This window comes from Pituophis catenifer, unplaced genomic scaffold (assembly GCF_029215685.1).
Source record: "Pituophis catenifer annectens isolate HBS135680 unplaced genomic scaffold, rPitCat1.0.hap2 SCAF_1, whole genome shotgun sequence".
In the NCBI taxonomy this organism is placed as follows: domain Eukaryota; kingdom Metazoa; phylum Chordata; class Lepidosauria; order Squamata; family Colubridae; genus Pituophis; species Pituophis catenifer.
The window spans coordinates 117,377,876-117,404,051 of record NW_027256881.1 but is presented as its reverse complement, the minus strand read 5'-3'; the positions used below and the strand labels follow the sequence as shown (position 1 = coordinate 117,404,051).

Below are 26,176 nucleotides of genomic sequence, written 5' to 3'. Positions count from 1 at the left end.
AGATCTCAGGGTAGAATTGTCTGTTCACAATCCACTTTGCCTATGTGAAGACTAGCAAGAATAAATACTTAGCAAATAGAAAGCTGGATTTGGAAAAATATGTCCAATATTTTAATCTCAACCCTCTGTGATTATCTGTAAAACTATGAATTTTGTGTTAAACAAAATGAGGAATTTGAGGCATTTTCTTTATGATGAAATACTGGAAAATGGAAAAACAATTATTTTACAACACTGGAGAGAAATGTTTCTGCCAAACTGTGAAGCTTAATGTCTATAACCACAATGGACTTGCAAAAACGAAATGGCAAATGAAGAATATTGAAGGGAGGCTGCATAATGTGTAGTAATTACTGCACAGTAACAAAGAGAAGCATTTTACAGGCATTAGCTTATATCTTTTAACCAGTGGTGGGTTTCTACCGGTTCGCCCCGGTTCGGGTGAACCGGTACTGGCGGTGGCGGGAGGCTCCACCCACCCACCTGGACGTCATCACGGACCCTTTGCGCATGCACAGAAGGTTCTGCGCATGCGCCAAAGCTCTGTGCGTGAGCACTCCCAGTTCCAAACCGGTAGTGAAGGTAGTGGAACCCACTACTGCTTTTAACCCTTCCTCCCTCCCTCCCTCCCTCCCTCCCTTCCTTCCTTACAGCATCCTTTTTATAAAGATTGTTCTGCAGAGACAGGGAGGAGTTTTAAAGTAATGAAGGTTCTTTAACATTATTTTTGATGCAAATTGAAATTAAAACAAGTTACATTCAACAGTTGTAGTGATTGCAAAGACAGGCAAGCGCTTTTGAAAGCATTTAGCTGTAAATTAAACAAAGGAAGATTTAAATGAAAGGATTATGGGCCTGAATTGTGACAAGTAAACTGACAAAGGTATAAAGGAAAAGAGTATTTGGGTAACAGCCATCACAGGAATAAAATGAGATAAGGATCAACAAAAATACAACAGAGAAGGAAGGAAAGGATTAAAGTAATGAGATGCAAGAGAAAAAGGAAACTGAAGAAAATAAAGAGGACTTCCCAAAAGTCTTGGCTACAACTATGGAAAATGGATAATAAAGAATATATTTTGTTTAAGTGCAGTACATGTTCTTCAGCCAACTTTGGTTCACACTCAGGGAGGCAATTTATGTAACTATACCAAGTGTGCCCCCCACCAGCCCAAATCATGGAACCAATCCATGATTTGGAATCATTGGAAAGACAGAATACAAATGTCACTGCCAATTAGGATAGTGCATTACTACAGTAGCCCTCCTAAATGCCTCCCAAACTAGGCCATAATTGGAGGAGGGGAATCAAAATCATTGTATAATCAATTGTAAAATATGGCTTCTGTCCAAATCAGTGTTTTTCAATCTTCATAACTTTAAGACGTCTGAACTTCAATCTCAGAATTCTGGGAGTTGAAGCCCAGACATCTAAAAGTTATTAAGGATGAGAAATGCTGGTCCAAACTACTGTTTTCAGATCGTAATTGCCATCGGTCATTCATATGCATTGAATCCAGTTGAGTATTTACAGTTGCAGTGTTTTATTTATCCTACTACCCATATTTCCCCAAAAATAAGACCCTGTCTTATATTTTTTGAACCCCGAAATAAGCACTTGGCCTTATTTTTGGGGAGATCTTATTATTTTGGGGCGTGTTGTGCAAGACAGGGCTCCTCTTGCTATCTTACCTGATTTCCAGATCTGTCTCCCTAACCCTAACCAGAGGAAATGGCGGGGACCAGCTGCGCATGCGTTTAAATATTTTGGGGGAGGGCTTATTTTGGGGGAGGGCTTATTTTAGCACATGTGTTCAAAAGCCCAATTGGGCTTATTATCAAGGAATGTCTTATTTTCAGGGAAACAGGGTATCTTATTTTCCTCCGAAGTGTATCTAACTTATCTGATAGAAAACTTCTTCCTCCCAAATAATTATCTGCAAAAATGTGTGTTGTCCTACATTTCCTGAAAGGAGGAAAAACCCCACCGAAAAGGAATGGTAGGAAGTGCAAATAGATGCCTTTGAAAATTAGCTGTAGCTAGGAAAGGCTGCTTGCTTGCACAAACAGGGATTCACTTTCTTTTTGTTCCATTCTGTGGTTGCCCCTCACCTCATCTCAACCCAGTTTTGTTATTTTCATTCTTTTTACTTCTTTTCCAGAGCAGTAACTTTATCAAATCACAAACTTATAAAAAAAACACTTTATACAAGAAGATGAGAAGGGTGTGTGTGCACCAATTCTTTCAGGACTGGGCATTAAACGTTATTAAATATTTATTGACTGGTTATTAATTATGGTCTCAGTGTTGGACTTCCAGAATGCATAAATAGAATTCCAAAAGGAAGGAGTCAGATAATTGCAATATTCAGCCATTAGAACTAAGAGTCTGCAAGCTGATAAAGAGATCTTAGTAATCAAAAATCTGAACGCTAATGTAACACTAGCACTTAGCTTTATATACTGCTTCATAGTGCTTGATAGGCCTCTCTAAGCAGTTTACAGAGTCAGCACATTACCCCCAACAATCTGGGTCCTCATTTTACCAACTTTAGAAGGATGGAAGGCTGAGCCAACCTAAGCTGGTGAGAATTGAACTTTTGGCAGCTGGCGGATTAGCCTACAATACTGCATTCTAACCACTGCGCACCACGGCTCTTACATAATTACTTTATGTTGACACATCTTAAAAATACTAAAGAGATAATAGTCTACAACAAAATAAAGCAATCAATGCATCAGACAAACTGAAGAAGAATTGGAAAGACAAATAGAAACCAAGATTGAAGGAAAAAAAAGGGGTTTAACTGTGAAATTAAGAGAATTTTACAATCAGTGGGGAATTTATAACATTCAATTCAATGAGAGGAAAATGAAGTAGTTCAAAAAACGTGGCATTTCAAGAAATTTTTTATTGTAAAGGGGCATCTACATAATGCAGCTGAAGGTAGAGAAACTTTTTTCTGACATTTCTTTCTTGTTTAGACTGGCTCACCTATTACTGTTGAATTGCAACTTAAATTTTACTGATATCCTACTCTTTTGCCTTAAAAGAGTAAAATAATTCAAACAGCTATTAAAATATAATTGTGGTTCAAAAGTGTAATTAATAATTTAAAACAATACATTTTAAATCATTTTTGCTTTAATAAAGGTGGCTACCTTTCATTTGTACCATTTGTAAAGAAATTTTCAGATTGGCAATTCCAATCTGAAAACAGGAGTTTGGATCAGTGTTTCTGAACCTTAACCTCTTCTGCCATATAATCCATATGGCAAATGGCATGTGGCAAGTGGCAGCCATTTGCAAGTTAAATTCTGCTGGAGAGTTTTTCATTTTTAGATTAAGAATATGACGGTACTATTCTGTTCTTAAAAATCCTTTATATTATAAATTTGTGATTACATCTGCCTGTGATAAACATAAGCTGACTTTTAACTTCGTGAATCATTTGTCCAACTTTTGGCTCAGTTTTGTCTTCTCTAGCGAGCTAAGAGCAGCTCCTGAAGTGTGAGCCACTGGTCTTTTACCTGAACTGATTTCCCTTAACTGGATCATCCAAGAATCACACCTGGAATCTCTATTCAGCTTTTTCAGACAGTGTTTTTTGATGTACCTAAATCAGAGGTGGATTTCAGCAGGTTCTGATCTGTTCTGGAGAACCAGTAGCTGAAATTTTGAGTAGTTTGGAGAACCGGTAGTAAAAATTCTGACTGGCCCCACCCCCATCTATTCTCTGCCTCCCGAGTCCCAGCTGATCAGGAGGAAATGGGAATTTTGCAGTATCCTTCCCCTGGATTCGGGTGGGAATGGAGATTTTACAGTATCCTTCCCCTGCCACGCCCATCAAGCCACACTCACAGAACCAGTAGTAAAAAATTTTGAAACCCATCACTGACCTAAATGTGTTGTTCTGTAACATCTGATTGGGTACTTGCGACACAGAAAGAAGGGGGAAATGCATTCTGCCTCTAAAAGAATAGTCAGAGGCAATGAAAGAAGCATGGATTGAGAGAATGATCTGAGAAAGATCTGGCTTTGCAAACATCTATTTAAATTAACGAAATGTAAGAATACCATGTTTCAAGTACAGTATATCCGAGCACAAAATCTTAGTAGATCTGAAGGATAATGCAATTCCTGTTTATATAATCCCCACTTAAAGTAGGCAATGCTAGAGTGTTTTTTTTATGCATTACAAATGATGATCTCTTCCAAATGCAGTCAGATTATTCAACCACAAAAGCTTAAGTATGAGGCATTTTATATTGGTGACATGCTGTTCCTTTGATCGTGTATCGTGTTCTCTTCAGATGTTCACATTGGGTACTATGTATCACTGTTTCTTGTGTGACCCTATCCTCTCAACTAAGGCCAAACCTCACTTTAATTATATTTCCACAGTATAATGTTGTCTGTGGGGAAAAAGAAAATATTTGTGAATTCTTTTTTTAAAAAATATCTTTATTATTTGTAACCGAACAATCGTTAATCTTAAAAAAAAGGTTAAAAAATTAAAATGCAAAATAAGAAAGAAATATATATATATATATTTATCAAGTCACTGGTTTAACAATGAATTCACTATTATAATATAAAAAATATAAGATACTATTGTAAGTTCTTTAGTCCATGTTTGAAATATCCCAAAATACTCTTTTTATCGAGATACATTATAGATTTCTGTAATAGATTCCCTCAAGCAAGAAATCAATTTAGATGCCTTTGAGGCAACCAAAGAATATGGTCCATATTGATTTTTCAGAACATGCTTAAGCTGATGATACCTCCAATGTTGTGAACTGGGAAGACCAAATTCAATCTGATGTTGAGAAAAATCGTTAAAATAGTACTACATAGCAACTGATTTAAAATCATAATCCCAGCTTCTGCCCAGGCTTTCCAATAAAATAATTTCACTAATTTTCAAAGTAAATTTATTTTTCTAAAGAGTTAGATATTCATGAATCTCATTATCAAAACTCAGTTTAAATCCCAATACAGCCGAAAGATTTCTCACTGTTTGTATTCCTAGATATATGATACATTTTTTGCTATATATTGTTCCAAGGACTTGCCATAATTGCAAAGGAAATAGATATCAATTTCTAAGGAATACTACTCCACTATATTTTCATTCCACCAGCAGGTGGCTGATAAAATATTGGCCCATTTGTATTTTTCTTCAAATTGTAAAGACACTTTAGCTAAGGAAAACCTTAGTGATCTACCCTCCCCGAATTATTTCTTAAATTATCATTATGAATCCAAAGGAAATATTTATTTTATATTAACATAGGAATATCTCCAAGAACAAATCAAACAAGGGACAATGCTCATTTTAATAACATTAATTTAACCCCAGAGACTTAAAGGATTTGCAAAGTCTAAAAATCTCAAAAGTCCCCATGGTATTATAGGTCAGAAATAGCTGTTTGCAAGACATTGGTAAGGTAAAGATTGCACAGGGCTAAAATGCTGTCAATAGATATATATTTTTAATAGTGAGGGAATGGTTTATAGTTGTCTTACGGCTAAACTGTTCCTTTATTGATTTTGTTATAAAATGTTATATATTGACTGAAAAATATATAATAAGTACTGGAAAGTAATATTGAATGCCAGTTGATCTATTCTGAGGTTTAAACTAATCCCTACTCATTGTTTTTTATTTATATCTCTGTCAAATTAGAATCAATATTCCTGTATTCTCAGCTAATAGGCTGAACTAGTTTTGAGTTAAGTTGTACTTTACTCTTAGCTTTTGGCTAGCTATTAGTTTTTCTGTGGTGTTAGATATGCAAATATGTTAGCCTCAGATGGATTGGCTTGTCTGCTTGTGTTGACATGCCATCAAGCTGAGTTTACCTTAAGTTACACAGGAAAGCAAGAAACGGTCAGAGTTACATGTAAATAAATTATTGTGGAATATGGAATCCTCCTACAGCCATCTGTTAGGCATTCTGATGCCAATCTTACCTTCTGCTTATAAGACTTTTACACTGAAAAACCTACAGCTGCTACATTGTGCCACGGTAAACAGTTTTCCTTTTAGTGTTGTTTTCTGCCTGTTGTCTAGACTGGGTTTTGTATGAATCTGTATTACATACAAGTAGTCTAAGCTATTTGTGTGCTTTTATGTATTTTTCTATTTTTATGGACTCTTTTGGTTTTGAATACCACCCAGAGTCAACTGAAGTTGGGTAGGATATTACAGAATTAACAAATAAACAAACAACTAAATAAAGTTTATGTTAAAGCTCTGCCTTGAATGCAAATTTTTTTTTTTTTTTTAATTTGATTTATATGCCGCCCTTCTCCGGGGACTCAGGGCGGCTTACAGTGCATTAAGCAATAGCCTTCATACTTTTGTATATTTATACAAAGTCAGCTTATTGCCCCCACAAACTGGGTCCTCATTTAACCTACCTTAGAAAGGATGGAAGGCTGAGTCAACCTTGAGCCTTGGAGAGATTTGAACCAGCAGTAAATTGCAGGCAGCTGTGTTAATAACAGGGTGCTTTAAACCACTGTAGTACCAAGGCTCTAATTCCCTAATTAGGGTCAGATTGTATCCTAGGGAAATTCAGTTCCAAAAAATCCCAAATTCCAAATTAAGAATAAAATTCTTCAAAATCAATGATGCTATTTTTATGCTATTATGTTGGTGTTTCCGCAACTCTACCTCACGGACCTAGTTAAGCATGTTATAAGAATTTGGGCTTTTAATGGAAAGGCTTAAGCATCCTCCAGTTTAGGAACAAGGAGCTCCATTTTTAATTTTATTTATTTATTATTTATTTATTAAACTTATATACACCCACCCATTTCACCTAAGTGACTGTGCAGTCTATAAACAAAATATCTGATTTTATTAAAGGAGATTGTGCTATTCGTAATTACCTACATGTACACATAAACATACGCATATATCAAAAGGAGAGAGGGAAAACAAACAAAAGCTATGTAAAAAATTTGTCATTCAGGGTGCAAAAGAGCTCTACAACCAAGGATGAAAGTCAAATGCAGGAGAAACGAGGGTCATCTTGATACATCTCGATAGCTGTTATATTCTCTGAGGACAACTCTACTCTTTATATCTCAATCATATGAATCATACATATTTTTACTATACAACCTATCATTTTCTTTAATTAAAAAAAGATTAGCAAAGTAATAAAACGACATGGGGATATGCAGTTAGACAGTGACAATATTTTCACACAGTAAAATTGTGGGAAAGAGGCATAGTCTACGTACCAGTTTCATTTATTAGAATAAAACTGAATCCTATTAATTTAACTTATGCTTATTTTGCTTATTAATATATTTCACTCTTTCGTCATTAAGATTATTGCACTTCTCTGGCAATTTAACCACTAGCTTCTGCATTTTAAAATGTTGCTCAAGGAATTGTTTTCCTCATGGTTGGCTGTACCTTGTTATTTTTAATGCAGCACACAGGATAGGTAAGCATTTTAATTACCTAATTGAGGAAAACAGCAAATACATGATGTTTAGTAAAATAAATGGCATAACTGGACTGACATTTATAAAACTACTGAAATTATCTTTGTAGCTTGTTTTATTAGAAAGCAAGTGGCGCGTCCAAAATTGTAATTATATTATTATCTGCTTAAGATCAGACATAAGCTAGAGCCTCAAATGCAAAATTCACTCATTTCCGAAGCCAATATTGCATATAAGACTATGTGGCCATTGGAAATAAACTACTGTACCTTGGAGAAAAAAGGTTTACTGGAAATGTATTATCCACATTTCAGAGATAATTTTCCTTTTCTTGGTTATACCGTAGATATGGTGCAAAATTCAGCCATTCCTTTTAAATTATTCAGAAAAGTTCGAAGGTATCGAGCTGACTTTTTGATTTCAGCCTTCTATGCTTTCAGTTTGAAAATAGTAAGGATTAGAGAGTAGATGTTTTCTGATGAATATAGCTCTCTTTCAATGGTGTGTTTCAAATTTTTTTACTACTGGTTCTGTAGGTGTGGCTTGGTGGGTATGGCATGGCTTGGTGGGTGTGGCAGGGGAAGGATACTGTAAAATCTCCATTCCCATCCCACTCCAGGGGAAGGATATTGTAAAATACCCATTTCCTCCCAATCAGCTGGGACTCAGGAGGCAGAGAATAGATGGGGGCGGGGCCAGTCAGAGGTGGTATTTACCTGTTCTCAGAACTACTCAAAACTTCTGCTACCAGTTCTCCAGAACTGGTCAGAACCTGCTGAAACCCACCCCTGCTCTTTTTAATTCTAAACCTAACCTAAAGTTAAGAACTTCCATAGGGAGTCTGTGAGGAGGCAGATGCAAGAAAGACAAGGTGTGCAATAAACAACTTTTAGCAATAGCTTGGACTTATATACTGCTTCACAGTGCTTTACAGCTCTCTCTAAGCGGTTTACAGAGTCAGCATATTGCCCCCAACCATCTGGGTTCTCATTTTACCAATCTCGGAAGGAGGGAAGGCTGAGTCAACCTTGAGCCCCACCAGGATCGAACTGCTGGAGTGAGCAGTGAGTTAGCCTGCAGTACTACATTCTGATCACTGTGCCACTACGGCTCATCTTTCGGAAGCTAGATCGAAGTGCACTTTACATATTTATGATTTATTTATGTGAAAGTTCCGCTGCTTCAATTCATTCAACTCTTAACGTGTTTGTGAGGTCCTGGATCCAATAGACAGACAGTAAGCCTTTTTCTTGTCTCTCTTCTCTGCCTCCAACTCTAAACCCACCATTGTCTGTGTTTTCCTAGAAATAAAACATTGCATTTGACCATGGTAAAAATTCAGATATAAACATCAGCTCTCATTTATCATTTTACTTTTTACAACACACAGCACACGTAATATAAGCACACATGGAAACTCTTGCAAATAGACAGGCACATATTGAAACATAGTACACGTAGTGCTCGACTTACAGTGGTGACCATTTTCCTAGCTTAAAATATGACCAACTCTGCACTCAGTAAGGTGATCTCAGGAAGATAAATCTATCTCAGCATCTACCTCTGTCCTACTATCGCAGCACCATTGAGAGTGTCCTGACATACGGCATTCTTGCATGGTATGGGAGCAGCTCTGTAGCAGACAAAAAAGCTCTACAGAGAATCATTAAAACTGCCCAGAATATCAATGGACTCCAGCTACCAGCCCTGGACGACATCTTCATATCTCGCTGTTTGAGAAAGTTGCATAACATTCTCAGAGACTCTTCCCATCCTACTTACAATCTTTCTGGACTGCTGCCTTCTGGCAGAAGATACAGAACAATTAAAACTCAGATCACACGTTTTCTGAATAGTTTTATCCCAGAGCAATAATTGCACTCAACAATGAACTAAAGGGTCACCATCAGTGAGCTGTTGGACAGTACTATTTGGTCTGTTGTGTGGATGATTGGGTGGTTTAGGGGTGGAGAATTGTGGTGGGTGGAAGTGTGTTTGGGGATTTTTATGTGTGTTGGACCTGATCTTTGGGTGTTAAGTGAATTTTGTTGTATGGGTATACTGTGTATACACGTACAATGACAATAAAGTTATTTAATTTAATCTCTGCTTCAAACACACCTATCTTCTTGTTGCAGTATAACTCATGACAGCCTCTCCCCAATCCATTTCCCTAAATCAAGCAAAAAAAAAATAGATAACATAAAATGTGATGATAATAATAATAGTAGTCTACTACCTTACACAAATTTTTCCTTCCCAGCAGCAAAACGACAGACTGCATTTAAGTGTTATGTAAGTGCTACCCTGCACTCTACATCTTTACCTAAAATACTAATGAAGCCTGCTTTTTTTTTTAACATAATGGTTTTTAAACTGAATTATTTACAAATTGATTCATGTATTTATTTATTTGCATGGAACAAGGACTGACTTAAGATTTCTTTCATGGATTGAGTTACTATCCTATCAGAGCGTCACTGATATCGTGCCTTTCTAAGTGTAGATAAAAGATGGGGTCCAATTTTCTGAAAACTCTGATCCCAACCATTTTGTTGATAAATGGTCCCTTACTTCTTAAGTTAGCACTTTGTCAGGCGTGTCAAACTTGCAGCCCATGGGCCGGATGTGTCACGCCCATGCCCGGTTTAGTGAAGGAGGGAAAAGTCACAATACATCATGTGATGCCACTGTGATGCCGTGAGCTTGACACCCCTGCACTGTGTACAATTGACAGGATCACAATTTCATTAGCTAAACACATGTAAGAATATCATTTATATCAATGATTTCTGTGCCATTTTGCAAAATCATTAAAATCCATTAAGAGAAGATTTCATCTTCTTTTGGTTGCAAAATTTCACTATTTGGGAATATAAATCCAGCTTTAAAATGTTGAACCTACTTTACTATATTGCTAAAAGAATATTATCTTCCTGTGTATGCAGTAGAATAAATATCCTGTGGGGTTTTTTTTTTTTGTTGAAAGCTATAATACAATGGGGATACAATTGTCACCAATTAAGTACTATGAGGAATTGCTGGATCAGATTGTGGAAGCATATATAAGGTACAAGGTTAGAATCCATTTGCATGCTAACATGTTTTTAAAGTCTCTGTGGAGACTACATTTGGCAGTCATAAAAGCTATTTGAACACCTGTCTTCTACCCGATTCCAGATATACATGTAGTGATTTATCATTGAGGAGACAGGGACATTTATTTCCTCTTTTTTCACTGGTAGATGTTTTTATTTCAAGGGATTTAGAGGATTTATTTAAATAAGAAAAAATCAACCAGCATACAGATGGAGATTCTAGAATAATTGGACTTGTTTTAGGGGACCAAATTTTGTAGCTGCTTCAGTATGTTGAGGAGCTCCTTGGGAAAATGTTCGGTGTATTTAAAAGACAAGTTTCTGGCTGCTGTAGTGTTTCAGAAATTTCCAGCTGGAATCCCACCAGGATTCTCATGCATTCTTTATTTTGACAAATTAGTTTAGGAAAGTTTATAGTAAGCTGAACACTGAATCAGGAACTTCTTTTTTTAAGACCATAGTTTTCCTTTCTTTTCAGCATGCAGGGTGAGATTCATATATATATATATTCTTACTTCTTCGTAGGGTTTATGTGTGTTTTTCTTCTAGCCAGGTTTTCCCTACGTAGCCAAGGTTTTTTTTTTTTGTAGCTCCAGCTCAGTAGAATCTCATCTACTCGGTTCTGGGCTTTTTTCTTTTCTAAGAGAGCTTGCTAGGTGTTAGAAAAGAAAAAAGCCCAGAACCGAGTAGATGAGATTCTACTGAGCTGGAGCTACAAAAAAAAAAACCTTGGCTACGTAGGGAAAACCTGGCTAGAAGAAAAACATATATATAGGTCAGCCAATGGGAACTGTTTGTCCTTGGAATATTGATTTGGTATTCTGTGCTTCTGGATTCTGAGTTCTGGTTCTGGCTTCTGCTGCATGGGTATTGTATACATGCATCATTATTGTATATAAAGAAGTTTCTTCTATAAATGAATCCTGCTGAATTATTTACTTGTGCGCTGGTTGGATAGCTGCAAACTCTGACATATACACACATAGGTTACAACTATAGCTCTGTTGGTCAATGGGAAAGAGGAAAAAAAAATCAAAAGTCATACTTGAGTGATCTCTTTATTATGAACAACCATGCTAACACTGTAGAATTGTTTTGAAATCTCTTATATAGCATTCTTGATTTTTTTTTTAATAGCAACCTGATCAATTTTAAAATATTTGGAACATTGCTTAAGTATGTAAATAAATCCTTAATTTCAAAATGTTAAAAAATACCTTTACACAATCAGTGTCAAGGGAAGGAATCCCCACAGATTCCAGAATTAGATGCACAATAAATACTAATTCCACATAGAATTAAGCAAATAGGTATCAGCAGAGTGAATTAATTAGGTATCAGCAGAGTATAAATAAACTAGCAAACTTTTGGATTTCTCGAAGTGAATCTTGACAATGGCTTGAAAAATTCAGGTAGCGCAGAATGATGCCTGCCAGCTACTGACAGATGCATACCTACATCTGTCTGATACTAGTTTCAAGCTTAATTCAATGTGCTCATTTTGACTGTTTAAATATGCTAAAAAACCAAGCTGAAATTCTCAGAAGATGACTTTTTTCTGACAAATGCTCAGAAATGTTAATTTTTGAGCTGAAAGAATTACAATCTATCCCCAAAGATATTCAATAAAGTGGACTTCACAAACTCTTTAGTACAGTACTCCTTTGCAATACAGATAGTCCTCAGTTTAAAACCATAGTTGTGCCCAACATTTCTGTTGCTAAGTGTGAGAGTTGTTAAATGAGTTTTGCCCCATTTTATAACCTTTCTTGCCACAGTTGTTAAGTTAGTAACATGGTTGTTAAGTGAATCTGGCTTCCCCATTGATTTTGCTTGTCAGAAGGTCGTAAAAGGTGATCACATGACCCCGGGACACTATGACCGTCATAAATATGAGTCAGCTGCCAAGCAGCTGAATTTTGATCACGTGACTTTGGGGATGCTGCAACAGTAGTACATGTACAAATGGTCATAAATCACTGAACTGTTAATGTTATGATATAAAAATCAATAAATTTTCAATGCCATTGTAATCCCCTATTCTTTCAAAAGATTTTCTAATTCATGACTTCTTTGTGTCCACTAATGTTCACTGATCTGGAATTTTTTAGGATATGGTTCTTTCTCATCTACCCTACATTAAGTACTTTCTCATCTACCCTACATCCACATTTCCATTGTTGGAAAATTCTGCCTTTTCTCCAGCAAAATCCAGAATTCCCATTTCTTTGTTTATAGTTGGTGCAGAAAACTATAGGTCAGTGATGGTGAACATTTTTGGCACCCAGTGCCCAAAAGGGAGTGCTCGCGCGTCTGGGCCAGAACCCGGAAGCAGAGTTGCCCAGGGTGCATGCGCGTGCTGAAGATTAACTTCTGGTTTCAGCTACTGAACTTCCAGTTTCAGCCAGCTACTCTTCTGGGTTTCTGGCAAGCATGCGCATGCAATGATCAGTTGGCCGGCGTGCTTGTTCATGCAGGAAAACGGAAGACCAGCTCTTCCAGTTTCCAGCACTGCTGCATGCAAAAAGGCCAGCTGATTGTCGTGCGTGCATGCGCGCCAGAAACCGAGAAGAGGAACAGGTGACGCAGCATATGCCAGGCGACATAGCTCCTCATCCCACTTCAGGCACATATGCCATAGGTTCGCCATCACGGCTATAGATTGACTTGAAATGTGTTTTCCCTCATGATATTTCTCCTACTGTAGTCCTGGTTCCAATCTCTTTTGAAGAAATGCAGATATACATTATAAGAGATTCACTATAGTTAGCCTTAAACTATGACACTCATTTTTGTTAATGTTTTCTTGTGAAATTTTGAATAAAGTACTTGCTTGTCTGCTTCTGTGATATTCAGCAATTTATATTTTAACATACTGTGTGTTAGTGAACTAAAATGGCTACAGTTATATGGCTGCTCAGTTTCCAAAATGGCACAACAGATTTTCTCTTGATTAATTCTTTAAGCCACCGATAACAACACTTAATTTGGTTTACCATATACATTTACAATTTTTCTTCATCCAAAATTCTTATCTTTACATTAAAGGTTGCTAGAGAAATTCAAGAGAGATTGGAATAAGGACCACTTATCCCTGTTGAGATAAAGTTGCTAGGTAACCTTGACATCAACCTTAAAAAAAACATCTGTAGGAGGATGAATTATATGCAGGATTCAGTCAATAACTGAGTTGCCTTTGTTGTTGGTATAACATAGTCCTGACAAAATCTACTATCTTAAGCCATTTAATAAGCTGGTCAGGACTTTCTGATTAGGCTGAGAGTCTATAATGTTTGAATCTGACTTTCTTTGGAGGACAGATTGAGAGAAAAATTTCTGTAGATAGCAAAGAGAAAGCAGTGGTGGGGGGGAGGGAAAAGATATATAAAGAAGGCTAAAAGTATCATGGGAATCCTTCAGAAAGCAAAAGAAGCATGGTTCTGTCCAGCAGGACAATCCTTCTCTTGTTCCATTAGAGAATGAAAGGCATCCTAGAGTAGGGGGAGGTGTCAAACTAAGGGTTCTTGCACAGCAGGAAGCACTCCAGATCTTATCTTCCCCAGAATCCCTGAAGCCTTATCTGACCATTTACAAGAGAATGCAGTCAATCTGGCAAGATACTTGTGAATAGGCATGCAACAATAAAGAAATAATCTTGATTATTGTTGTGTGGAGTTAACTTTTAATGGCTATAATGTATTTAATTGTATAACATTTACAATATGTTGCATGAGTTCAACAGGACCAAAAGTGTTTTGCCCTTGATTTTCATTTGTACTCAGTGTCTGATGCATCTTGCTGAAGTGTCCAACAATAATCAGCCTGCATTGATGGATTACCATTGCCCTGGTACCGTTTTTTCATTGTGGCAATGCCCTGGTAAAACTTTTCATCAAGTTTGTTCCTGACTGTAATTAAATTTTCAGGCAAGAAATCCAAGTGTGAATGCAGAAAATGAATATTCAGTGACATGTTGCACTTGATGTATACTGTACGACGTTTTTTAGCCAGCTGAATGTACTTTTGTGCTCTGTAGTTACCAAGACAATTCTCAATGACATCCTTGATCTTTTTCTAGGCAATTTTCTCTGGCCCCACTAACAAATCTTCGGACCCCTTATCAACAAAAATCCTTGTGGAAACAAAATTTTAATCAGTCTGAATTTTATGTCATAGCAGAGGCAAAAAATAACTTTGTCAAGACCACAAGTGGTTCATGTGCCACTTTTTCTGTCCTGGAACCAATTTTTTTTAGAATGGCCATTTCTTTTTAATATATTGAGACTCTTGCGTGGCTATTCCATTTGCATAGGTAACAACAGCACTTAGTATATCCAAGTTGCATTCCAAACAGCAGAGCCACTATTAAATCTCCATGGATATTCCAGATGTACTTGGTATACTGGATATGCTTCAACAAAAGTCCCATGTTTTTGTATGTTTCTTTCATGTGTGCAGCATAGCCAATTAGATATTGAAGAATGTACATTGCTCTTCAATGTGTAAAAACAGAAGATCTCTATAAACTGGTACATGATAGGTTAAATTATATTATTTGTGATTACCAGCCAAAAATCTACAAGATACACCCGAAAGGGTTCAGAAAGCAAAATCTTTCTTGCCCAGTCTTCAGAGCAGATCAAAGACAAAACTCTCTTCTGAAAGCTAGCACCATTTCATAAATAATAGAGAACTCCCAAAGACAGCATGGAACTCCAGGCATAAATCCAACAATGTGCAGTGCAAGTAATCTACTCTTGTATGATTCTTCTTTACAATGGTAACAACAGCATTGATACTTAAATTGAGTTCATTGAATCTCTTTTACACCAATTTACATTTCTCAAGAAATAAATTAACTAATTTAAAAGTCTTCTAGGGAAGTCATGGTAAGAAATACATTAGTTGTTGAGAAGCACTTCAAGAAAGAATAGAAAGCTTTCCTCTATATAAAAACAATGAATGCAAACATTTTTCCATTTGAATGAAGTTAGCAGACTCTTTTCTAAGAAATAATATAGATGATCCAGAGAAGTATTTTCCTTGTGGAAACAAGTTTTCCAAAAAAAATCAAAGCACAAATATAATTAATAACCCTTTATTAATAAATTAATAACTTTATATTTTTGAAAAATGTTTTCACTGAAAAGTGATCAAACATATGTGTGTGTGTGAGAGAGAGAGAGAGAGAGAAAGAGAGAGAGATTGTGAAAATAGCGGAAGTAGTCAATAGTTTAATCATTCATGTATCAGAGAATTAGTCGATGAACTGAAACGTGTTTCCCGGGCTTTTATTGTTGACATATAAGGGTTACAAAGATATGAATGAGGATTTGAACCTGGATCTCCTAGTTCTTATAAAATATTGGGACTTCTAATCAAAAAGGTTACTTAACTATCTTCTAATAATTTTGTTATAAAGAAAATTTGTTATGCATGCATTCTTTTGAGATAAACACAGTTTAAGAATTTAGTAGCTGCAAGTTATGAATTATATATAGATAATCATTGAAGGATTTGTCATTTAACATGTAGAGCAATGTTAAATTTTAGTACACATCCCTACAGTAACATGTCTCAGTTCATTGGAGTTGTGGATATAATTTAACTTATGTGTATATATACGTATATACAACCTACACCAATCAAGTGCTCCCATACCAAAGTAACAACCCAACTGCCCACAAGAGAAGCATTCAATAAGAGAAGCATTCAATAATATTCAGGCAAACCCAAACACACTTTACCAACCCAGAACATCAGAAAAAAAGAAACAGATTACCAATACAACATCTTCCAATGGATGGATACACACAGAACTTTATCAAAAAGTGCCTGACCACTCAACCAGCACAAGCTATGAAAAGAATAGCACTGACATACATTAAAAAACCTCAGAAACAGCCAACAGATTATTACCACCACATGGCATCACCATAGCCCACAAACCAACTAAGTAAGATGATGAAGACTCTTTAATTTCACAACACATGGACAAAATTAACCATAGTTTCAACTGAGAAATGGTGAGCATCACAACCAGAACACCTCCTCACCAGTAATCAACACCCAGAAAAGCAGAAATTAACACCAGGAGCAACACCAGACAAATAATCAAACTGTAAACAATATCCTAACCAAGGTTCTATCAGCTCAGACTAACAATAAAGCAATGAACAGCAGCCTAATCAAGGAACTACAAAGAAGAAAATATCATCCCCACCAACAATGACAGAGAAGGTACTGTATATACACAGAGAGAATTCCCACTCCCTTTTAGCACTGAAAATGTTACCTAGCCAGGTAATGAAATGACTGCAAGAAAACAACCAAACTCAGAGAGTGCCAAGGGCTCCATGATTTCACTTGTTTGAAGTCTCTAATTTTAATAGCTTGAATAATCTCTCAGAATCCCTCATTGTTATAACTCAGCCAGTTTGCTTTAGTAGTTACATTTCTTTCCTTTTATAGACTTTAAGGCTGCTTATCTGTTGTTTTCTGGGAGATTTAAAATGAGAAAAATAGGATTAGAGCAAACATCACATCCTGGTTCCAAACTCTGACATAAATATCCACCATGGCTGTCAAACATAGTGTCAAAATGTGAATATTAATGCTTCAGCTTGCGTAATATATTCACTTTTCATTATTCATTCCTCAAAACCAATACTGTAATTACAAAACATCAACTTTTCAGAAATGTTTCTTACTACTTTGGACTGGCTGACTTCAAAATCTTAATTGCATTGTCCCCGCTCTACAAAGACACAAAGAGGTATTTATTAATAAATTCAACTTTTATCATTAGATTCTGTTGTTTACTGACAATTGCCATCTCAAAAAGAAAACAGTGCTCTTCTTTTTAAATATCTGTATTATTAAATAAATGCATTAATAATAACTGATTGGGAACACTCCAAACAGTCAGAACAGTGTGTTTTATAACTTTTTACATCAGAATATAGGAAAACATAACTTTTGGTAATTCATAAAATAAAAACTAGGGTGCAGCAAGGAGTGTAAGGCTCCAGTATAATATAAAAGCACATCTCCAATGTAATATAGGAAATATATCTTACTCTTAAGGTTAAAGTAAATTATACATTAATGCAAATGCTAAATGCAACTGTTAGATTAGTTGTTTAGTCAAATTCTCATTTTATATTTTTAACTAACATAACAATTAAAAAGTAGCATATGCAATGCTATGCAAGCAGATTGCTATATGATACATATTTCCATTTGTTTGCTCTCCTCTGTTCCTTCTATGGGTCTCCCAGATTGGCCCTCGAAGGTCACCCAGCTCTTTGTGAGAGATTTCAGAATCAGGGAAAGACTATTCTGCTGGAAAACCTATTCTGTCAGTAGGCAAGCTTTATGAATCTACAACAGAGATCTTCAATCTTGGCAGCTTTAAGACTTGTGGACTTCAGCTCCCAGAATTCTCCAGCCAGCATCTGGGAATTCTGGAAGTTGAAGTCCATAAGTCTTAAAGCTGCCAAGTTTGAAGACCTCTGATCTACAAGAAGCTGTAGGAATCTATTTCATCAGGTTTCCTCTTCTTTTCCAATGAGAGAAATGAGATCAATAATGTCCACTTTTGCCATTCTGAAGAGATTAAAAATGAGTTCAGCATTAATATTCAATTACATACATTAATTGAAATACATTGAAGTATAGTTTGACCTAAGCTATAGTCTTGTTTATTATAAGTGAAGCAAAATTGAAAGTATATAAAAGAGTTCGGAAGTGATCATAGAAGAAACATTATAGATTGAATCTTACAGGAAGGAGGCAGGATTAAAAGGGCTTCCCAGCGCCTTTCATTCATTCTACTAAAAGACCGCTTGATATATTAGAAGATGTCTTACTCCCTTGAGATAGTTATCTTTCAACCATTTTGATTAAATGGTAATAGTCACTAGGGATATATAAAACAATTTGTGCACAAGCTGTTCTATGAGTGTAATAGCTAGTTCATGTAATGTGCACCCAAATCAAAATGTACACCTTTAGTCTATATATAGAATGAATTTTTTTTCTTTTCCATTCCCAGGAAGAATGATTATGGTTGCAGAGCAGTTTCTGCCTGCACATTCAGTAAATGTGTTTCTTGGAAATTTTTGAAGTGGTTTTCACCTATTTTAAGTTTCTCCAAAACTTTAAAGTTGCTTATTTATTATAAATAAGTGTTTGTATATTGTCTACTCCTGATAGACTTGAGTTCAAAATTTAGAAACAAGAAATAAAAATAATACAATCCAGCCAATACAAAAAATAAACACCAACTAGCAGTCAGAAAACAGGATGAAAATTCCTTAATCACATAACAGATGAACAGACGTAACCATAGTTTCAATGGAGAAACTGAGCATCTTAAACCAAGCTAAATCCAAAAAAGCTAGATAATTCCTGGAAGCCTGGCACTCTGACAAATCAACCACCAACAGGCAGATAGAAACCAACAAACAACATCTACATAATAATTTTGCAAGCTGGTTGAAGGCAGAGATCAGGTGTGATCCCTACTGTGCTGATCAGCTGATTGGAAGCTTGTGGTATGATGGACCAGCAGAACCACTGAGTAAAACTTTTAAAATATCTCTGTGAATACAACTGCCATGTGTTTTGTGTTCTGTGTTTTCTACCTCAGAATAACAGAAACTGCAATTTGGCAGAGCAACTTAAGGGGATTTCAAATTTTAAAAAGGAGGCTTTTCAAGGCCTGAGATCATAATTATCATCCCAGTTTAGTGTCTAGGATAAACTCAAACATTGTGGCCTATTCTATGGTTAAAACAAATCAAGTTTGCATTTTTGTGGGTAATTATAAGCAGCTTTTCCAGTTTATGGGAACTACCCCAACAGACTTGTACAAGAAGAAATCCACCTCCAAATTTGGTAAATTTGTCATTAAAATATTTGGTTGTGAAAAAGTACTTCTGGCCTATACTCCCTATAGTTCACAGAAATAAGAGAGGCCAATTCAGACAAACTGCATCATATACATCACAGAATTAAAACAATTTGAATTTCTAATTTGGGAACAAGTTGCTATCAGGAGTTCATTCTTCCCTTCTTAAAATGTAACTAATAAGACAGAAGTTACAATTGCCACAATCTTATTTTCCAATTGAAGAAAAGCTTAACTATAATCTATTCTTCTTAATTATGCTACTAAACCTTTATGTGGGTAGTTCTGTGAGCTCTCAGCTACTGAAATCATAGTGTTATAAAGTCTAAAGAACATCTCATTTAGCATTCATACTTATGCTTATACATTTACAAACTACCCTATATGAAGGGACGCTTATGCTACATACGATTTTTATCCAAATATTTTTTTTTAAATTATAATAGCTTTGGTCAGTTCTCATTTTACTTACATAAACAAGTCACACTGAAAGTATAAGTGATGGAAAATATAATCCTCCTGGCTTGTATTACCAAAACTGTCAGTGAAGGCTAGGTTTGAAAATAGCCCATTTTAAAAGGAAGGAGTTAGCATGGAACTTAAAGTTAATTTTCCTTGTGTAAGGCATGTATGAAATAAAGGACTAAAAGAACTGCCACGATGTTACTATGCTTGACCTTGGTAGTTACCATGAACAAGATGTGATTAAATTCACTGTTATAAAGCATGAAGCTAGGGCAACCACAAAGGAATAAAAGATCTTAAATGCCATGTACAGTGGCATAATGAGCTTGTTAATGCACACTCCCCTCTTCCAGCAAAAGGTTTCAGAAAACCACTGGTTTTATCAAAGTGAAAAACGGTAGATACTGCACTGGGACATTTCCATTGTTAACCACTGTGTATTGCCATGGCACGATGGATCCTTTGTTATGCATGTACAAATTAACTATAAGGAAGTAACTTAGAAAATTAGCAAATATGGAGTAATTCATGCTATAGTCAATGGTAATGTAACAGCCATATTTCTCTGGATTCAAATGGCTTGTGTGTTTCTTGCCCAAGAAAACATTGTCAGAAGTATTTTTATATGCTTCACAGCTCTTAATAAATTATGTCATGATTGAAGAGAGGGATGGATCTGAACTTCACCATTTAGGTGATTGAGATAGGACAAGAGTGATAAGAGGAGTCATTATTTTTTCCCAAAAAACCTTTCACGACCGCCTTTCTTAGTAATCAAATATTCTGCCAATCATCAGCAAGAAAGCAATAGCTGTTTGTCACACTTCATTAGAATTTGCTGTTTGTTTTTGCTTTTGCATTTTAATTTTGGTTTGTTGAATAAGCTATAACTGGTTTTATTCATGTATAATACTATTCCATAAATCATGGCATACAAGCCACCAAGAATTAGGTTCACTGTGTTAAGCTAAGCATTTCTTGTTAATCAAAAGAATTAAAAATCCCAATGATATTATTTGGAGGAAAACTCTTAGAAGTTGATCTTGTTTCCATCAGTAAGGAGTACAAAAAAGTCCTTAGTCTATGGCAGGATGGTTTCATAGCCTTATTTCATACAATGCACAGAAGAACATGGCCAGTGGCCCACATGGCTTGTAGAAGACATTTCATCTTCAGCAACTATGCCACTTTTTATGCTGTAGAAGAATTTTGCAGGATTCTTTAAGTAGATGTTATGATGAGAAGGGTTGTAAAAGAAAGAATGGGTTAATGTCACTATTAAAGAGCCAGTTTGGTTTAATGGCTAAGGAGCTGGCCTAGAAACCATAAGATGGTGAGTTCAAGTCCTGCTTTAGGCATAAAAGCTGACTGGGTGACTTGGGCCAGTCTTTCTTTCTCAGCCCAACCCACTTTGCAGGTTGGTGTTGTGCAGAAAATAGGAGGAGAGAGGAGTGTTAGATATGTTTACCAGCTTGAAATACTTATAAAAAAGTAATAAAGGCAGGATAAAATGTAAATAAGGAAATAGTTGGCTTTAAATTTAGATGTGTTTATTAACAAAATGGAAAAGATAAAAGGAACAGTTTCAACATGCATTGATTCATACAGATATGAATAAATGGAAATAAATTACTGTATTAATGTCAGGCGTAAATAACCAGGAGCATTTGTTGAATTCAAAGCACAGAAGAGTTTTATTATTGCTACCTATACACAAGAATCTACAGTCAACTAATGGTCAAAGCTAAATTGAAGCTAGATAAGGATCAATGGAATTCATGGGGAACTGGACTTGAGTCGCTTGTGGCAACGCAATGACTCCAAGCTGATGACACATTTAACTCCACCTTCCAGCTCAGCCTGCTTTTCTCCTACATTTCCACATTTTCACCTAATTAATTATAAGAATCTGTGCATGTTAAATCTGTTTATGCATATGAAGTCTGTTTATGCAATTAGTCAAGTTTATAACACCTTTCCCCATAGTTTTATCTTGACAGTCAGCTTGGGAAGTGACAGCAAAGGAAAACAAGTAGCAGAATTCTTTAGAAGGGGTTCCTTCTACCCTCTTATCCCATCAAAAACCTACTAGAAGGGCTGAGGGATTCCACCCCCCCTTGTCTTCTCAATATTAAACAGCTGCATCTAGACCCTGTGGCACTCCTGCCCAAGAAAAGTCCCTCTTATCTTCTCATTAGCAATCTTTTTAAGGAATGCCATGGGTGCATATACATTTTTGCTCTTTTGTCATTTGTGATATTTTAATTATCGTTGCATATTTACTTGTCTATCTAGTTTTGCTACTGTTCTTGCTCCTATTTTTGTGACTTACTGTCACTGGTTATAAAGTGCTTAGAACTTTGCAGATAATCTTCAGGATGCAGATATTTTAAATAAGTCTTGTAGATCAATGTTTCAGTCCTACATCTGCTGTGGGGGGCTGGGGTACAGAGCAGATTAAGGGAGGGAATGAGGGACAATTTGTTTTGCTAATGTGTCTTTCCCATGGGTAGGGAGATGTCCATGGAATAGACAAATGAACATTTAAAAGGCAATGGGATTGGGGGAGGCCTGAAAAAGCTCAGTTATGTGAGCGGAAGCTTCTTTGAATGGCTTTATTTCAATCATTTGTTTAAGAGCTTTCTGAGAAAAAGTCACAAAAATAAATCATGAAGCAACCTTATAAACTTAGTATGGTTATTGTGCGCGCATCATATAATGCAACTTACTCCCATTGTCTCTTTTCTGCAGTGTTATCGTATCTTTAAAAGAATAGGAACATAGTTTTATATCTTTGGATGGCATTAATAAGCTCCTCTAGTAGGGTATAATTCTTTTGTTAAAAGTTGGGCAGCATACAACTTTTATTATCATTATCATTCTGAGATCAGAATACTTCATGTATTTATAGTTCTCTTTTAGCTTCTCTGTCCTCAACTGTTTTTGTACTTTTTTGTTTTACAGTTTTCTCCTTGTGTTTGGTTGCTTGATTTTGTCAGTATTTTCTACTATTCCTGAACATACGTGGCTTGCCGCTAGTTGCCTCTTCATTCTGGTAAGTAAAATTTATAAACACATGTAAATATTCTGCATCATATAAAACATATGCATGTATCTCCTTGACAATGCAATTCTACTCTAGAATTGTCTAGAAAGAAGTCATGCTTCCAGTAAATGGATGTAAGGTTGTAAATTAAATCTCTCTCTTTTTTTGTTTTTAGTTTATTATTGTAAATGGGCTATATGTATATAAATAAGTCTGTGCAATTTATGCAACCCAAATGGAACAGCAATCACAAATGAAAATTCTTGTCAACAAAAATATTTGGAACCTCCGTAAACTGGTAATCCAAATGAGAATGAAATTCTGTTCTGTTCCAATGTTCTTTAAAAAATGGTAGGGTTTCATTGCTACATAACTGATAAAGGAAAATCTAGAGGAATTTTGTTGCAATTAGAAGTCTTACCTATATTGGAGTTCAGTCTCTAAAATTCTCTAAAATCCAAAGACCTGCTCAATTAAATTCCCTGATACATTTTCTGATAAATTGTCCTATTCATACAAATACTGTGCCAGTAGCATCAAATAAATAAAGTGTGATATTGATACAGCCTTTAAAGTCCAAGAGTAAATTGTTAAAATAGCAGCTTGAGAAGAAACCGTAAGAGTTGGGTCAGATAATCAGAAATAACTGATTTTGTATCCCACCTTTGTAACATTCAGAATCGAAAGACTTCTGCTCATAAGAAGAATCAATTCCCACTTTCTGACTCCTAACTTATTTCTGGTTATCCTTCCAAAACAAATTTGAAAAATGCAAGGCAATGTAATGCTGCCTGATAAAAAATATTTAAATTGGAAACGAAGCTCATTGAACAAGTTCAGCATTTCAGCTATTCCAGATGTTCACTGAAATCTGAACTTTGAACACTAGTCATGCCCAGCTGAGCTACACAATGACTATTTACAAAGATACGGAGTAGGGATATCCATCCAAGTATGAACTGTAATTTTATTAAGAATACTGTAAGAAATTGTATCTTGACATTGGATTCTTTGCATTAAGATGCATATCCAGGTCATGCATATATTTTCTGCTCTAAGAAATTCACATAAATAAGCCTCCTTTTTGTATCTTTCCTCCTCATTTGAGAATCATTTTAATGTATTTACATTTTTAATGTTCAACTTCTACTGTCAAGAATATTTTATTCATAGTTTGGTCAACATCTTTAAAAGTACTGGTATAATCCTTGTTATTTTTTGTAAAATATCCAAAAGTAATCAAATATCTGAAATCATTCCTAAGGTGAATTGAGAGCAATGAATATGAACCTAAGTATATAAAAAAAGCATCTGATTTTTCCATATATTGTTATATTAGCCTTCTATTTTTAAACTAATAGAACAGTGTTTTCTACCCTGAGACATTATAGACAGGCAAAATAAATAAATAAAATATTGATGCTTAACAACAACAACAAAAAGATAAAACAGTACAAAAGTATGGTATTTCTTGAATTAATATTTATGTATTATTGCAAGAGATCAGTTAACAAAGTTAAAAGAAATGGGTGGATAGATAAAGTTTTGGAACAGATTTCTGAATACTGAAAAAATAAACATAGAAATAGGAAGAGATGGGAAAGAGCAGGAGGCCAAATACAAAAAGCTCTCACATCCTATCTCCGTTTAAAATACATACATAAATCTTTGCACCGTTTTCAGAATGTATGTGCGTCACATTCAAATTTGGTCTGAAAGTACAGTGGTTTCGTTGGTGTATTATAGTAACCAGATCATTAATATTTTGAGAATGCCACAATTTTGCAGAAGGTTATAGCATTTTCAAGACTACAGATTTTAAAAGAGCAAAGTACAAAAATCTCCTTCTGACATTATCATGGTAGTATGGGTATGACAACTTCTTTTTTTCCCAGGTGATACCTAATGCTCCTACTCATGTTATAAGAGCCAGTTTGGCTAACCTATCAGTAGTGGAAGTGGTTGCTTACTAAGAGGTACTTGGATGAACAGGAAGAAATGATCTTACATGGCAGATGCTATAACAGCAAAAACATCCTTAGTGCCTGCATCATGTAGTCTCCTCTGCCAAAACAACCATGATAACACCTCCAGATTCCTGTAATTTTCAATTTTAGTCCCAGTAGGTTTAGTACAATCTAATAATTTTCTATTACTCTATTCTTCCAATCAAGGGCTTAACTTCTGGTTTTTGTGGATACATGCAAATTATCTTCTCTCATCTATCAAATGATAGAATTATTTTTAAAAGAGTTATAAAATCGATCATATTCTCAAAAGCATAGAAAATCATTATTATTTTCTCCTTCCTGTTCCATATTGTCAAAGAAGATTCCCTCCCTTGATTTTCAGAGGTGCAGTTTGTTTTGCTAGATACTTCAAATAAATGAGACTAAAAGCAGCTACAGCAACTTATTTGTCATAAATTAGAATGTTCAAAGTGCTTCAGGAAACACTAAGTTCTACAAAACAGTAAAAAATAATAATAATAATCCAGCCCTGAGAAACAGAGTAATTTGGAAGTGCTTGCTTACGCAATTCATCAAAGCAAGAAACAGTGCTGCAAGTATATTGTGCAAATTAAAAAAACCTTGAAGTATGGATTTGAGTAATCTAAAATGTTTAGCCATATTTATACTCCTAGGCCTTCCCCTTGTGACGACTAAGATTGTAATATTTCAGAATAAGATCTTCAGCGTTTAAGCATAGATGACAACTCAATGGAATAGGTATCTTGGCAATAAGATGGAACAGTTTAAACTGGGTGAATACATGGAAGTAGTTTTTCAAGTAACGTGTTCCCATGAATGGAGATTAATAGGGTGAATGAATATGCTTAAGAAATGCAGCAAGAATTCTCGTCTTTTTTTGAGGAATTAAGGAATTAGGATGGCCGGGTAGTCTTAAAAAATGACCCCCAAAATAATCAACTTTTAACAATTTGATTATTGATAAGGATTGAAATATGGAAAGAGGTTTTTTTTATTGAAATACTAAAGAAGTTAACTGAAAATTAACAGGAGCCTGAGTGGTGTAGGAGGCTAATGCCTCCTAAGGCAGCATTTAACATCCAGCTGCCTGCAATTACTACGAGTTCAATTCTCACCAGGCTCAAGGTCGACTCAGCCTTCCATCCTTTCTAAGGTGGGTAAATTGAGGATCCAGTTGTGGGGGCAATAAAC

General features: G+C 35.6%; 1 protein-coding gene across 5 annotated transcripts in view; it reads left to right on the top strand.

Annotated features, from left to right (window-relative positions):
- Positions 1 to 26,176, top strand: part of KCNQ5 (potassium voltage-gated channel subfamily Q member 5) — a 319,360-nt gene that overhangs the window by 193,668 nt on the left and 99,516 nt on the right. For all 5 annotated transcript variants that reach the window (XM_070954515.1, XM_070954504.1, XM_070954523.1 and 2 more), the window contains exon 2: positions 22,913 to 23,003. In XM_070954515.1, coding sequence (XP_070810616.1) covers positions 22,913 to 23,003 — 91 coding nt within the window. The remainder of the gene's footprint in view (positions 1 to 22,912; positions 23,004 to 26,176) is intronic.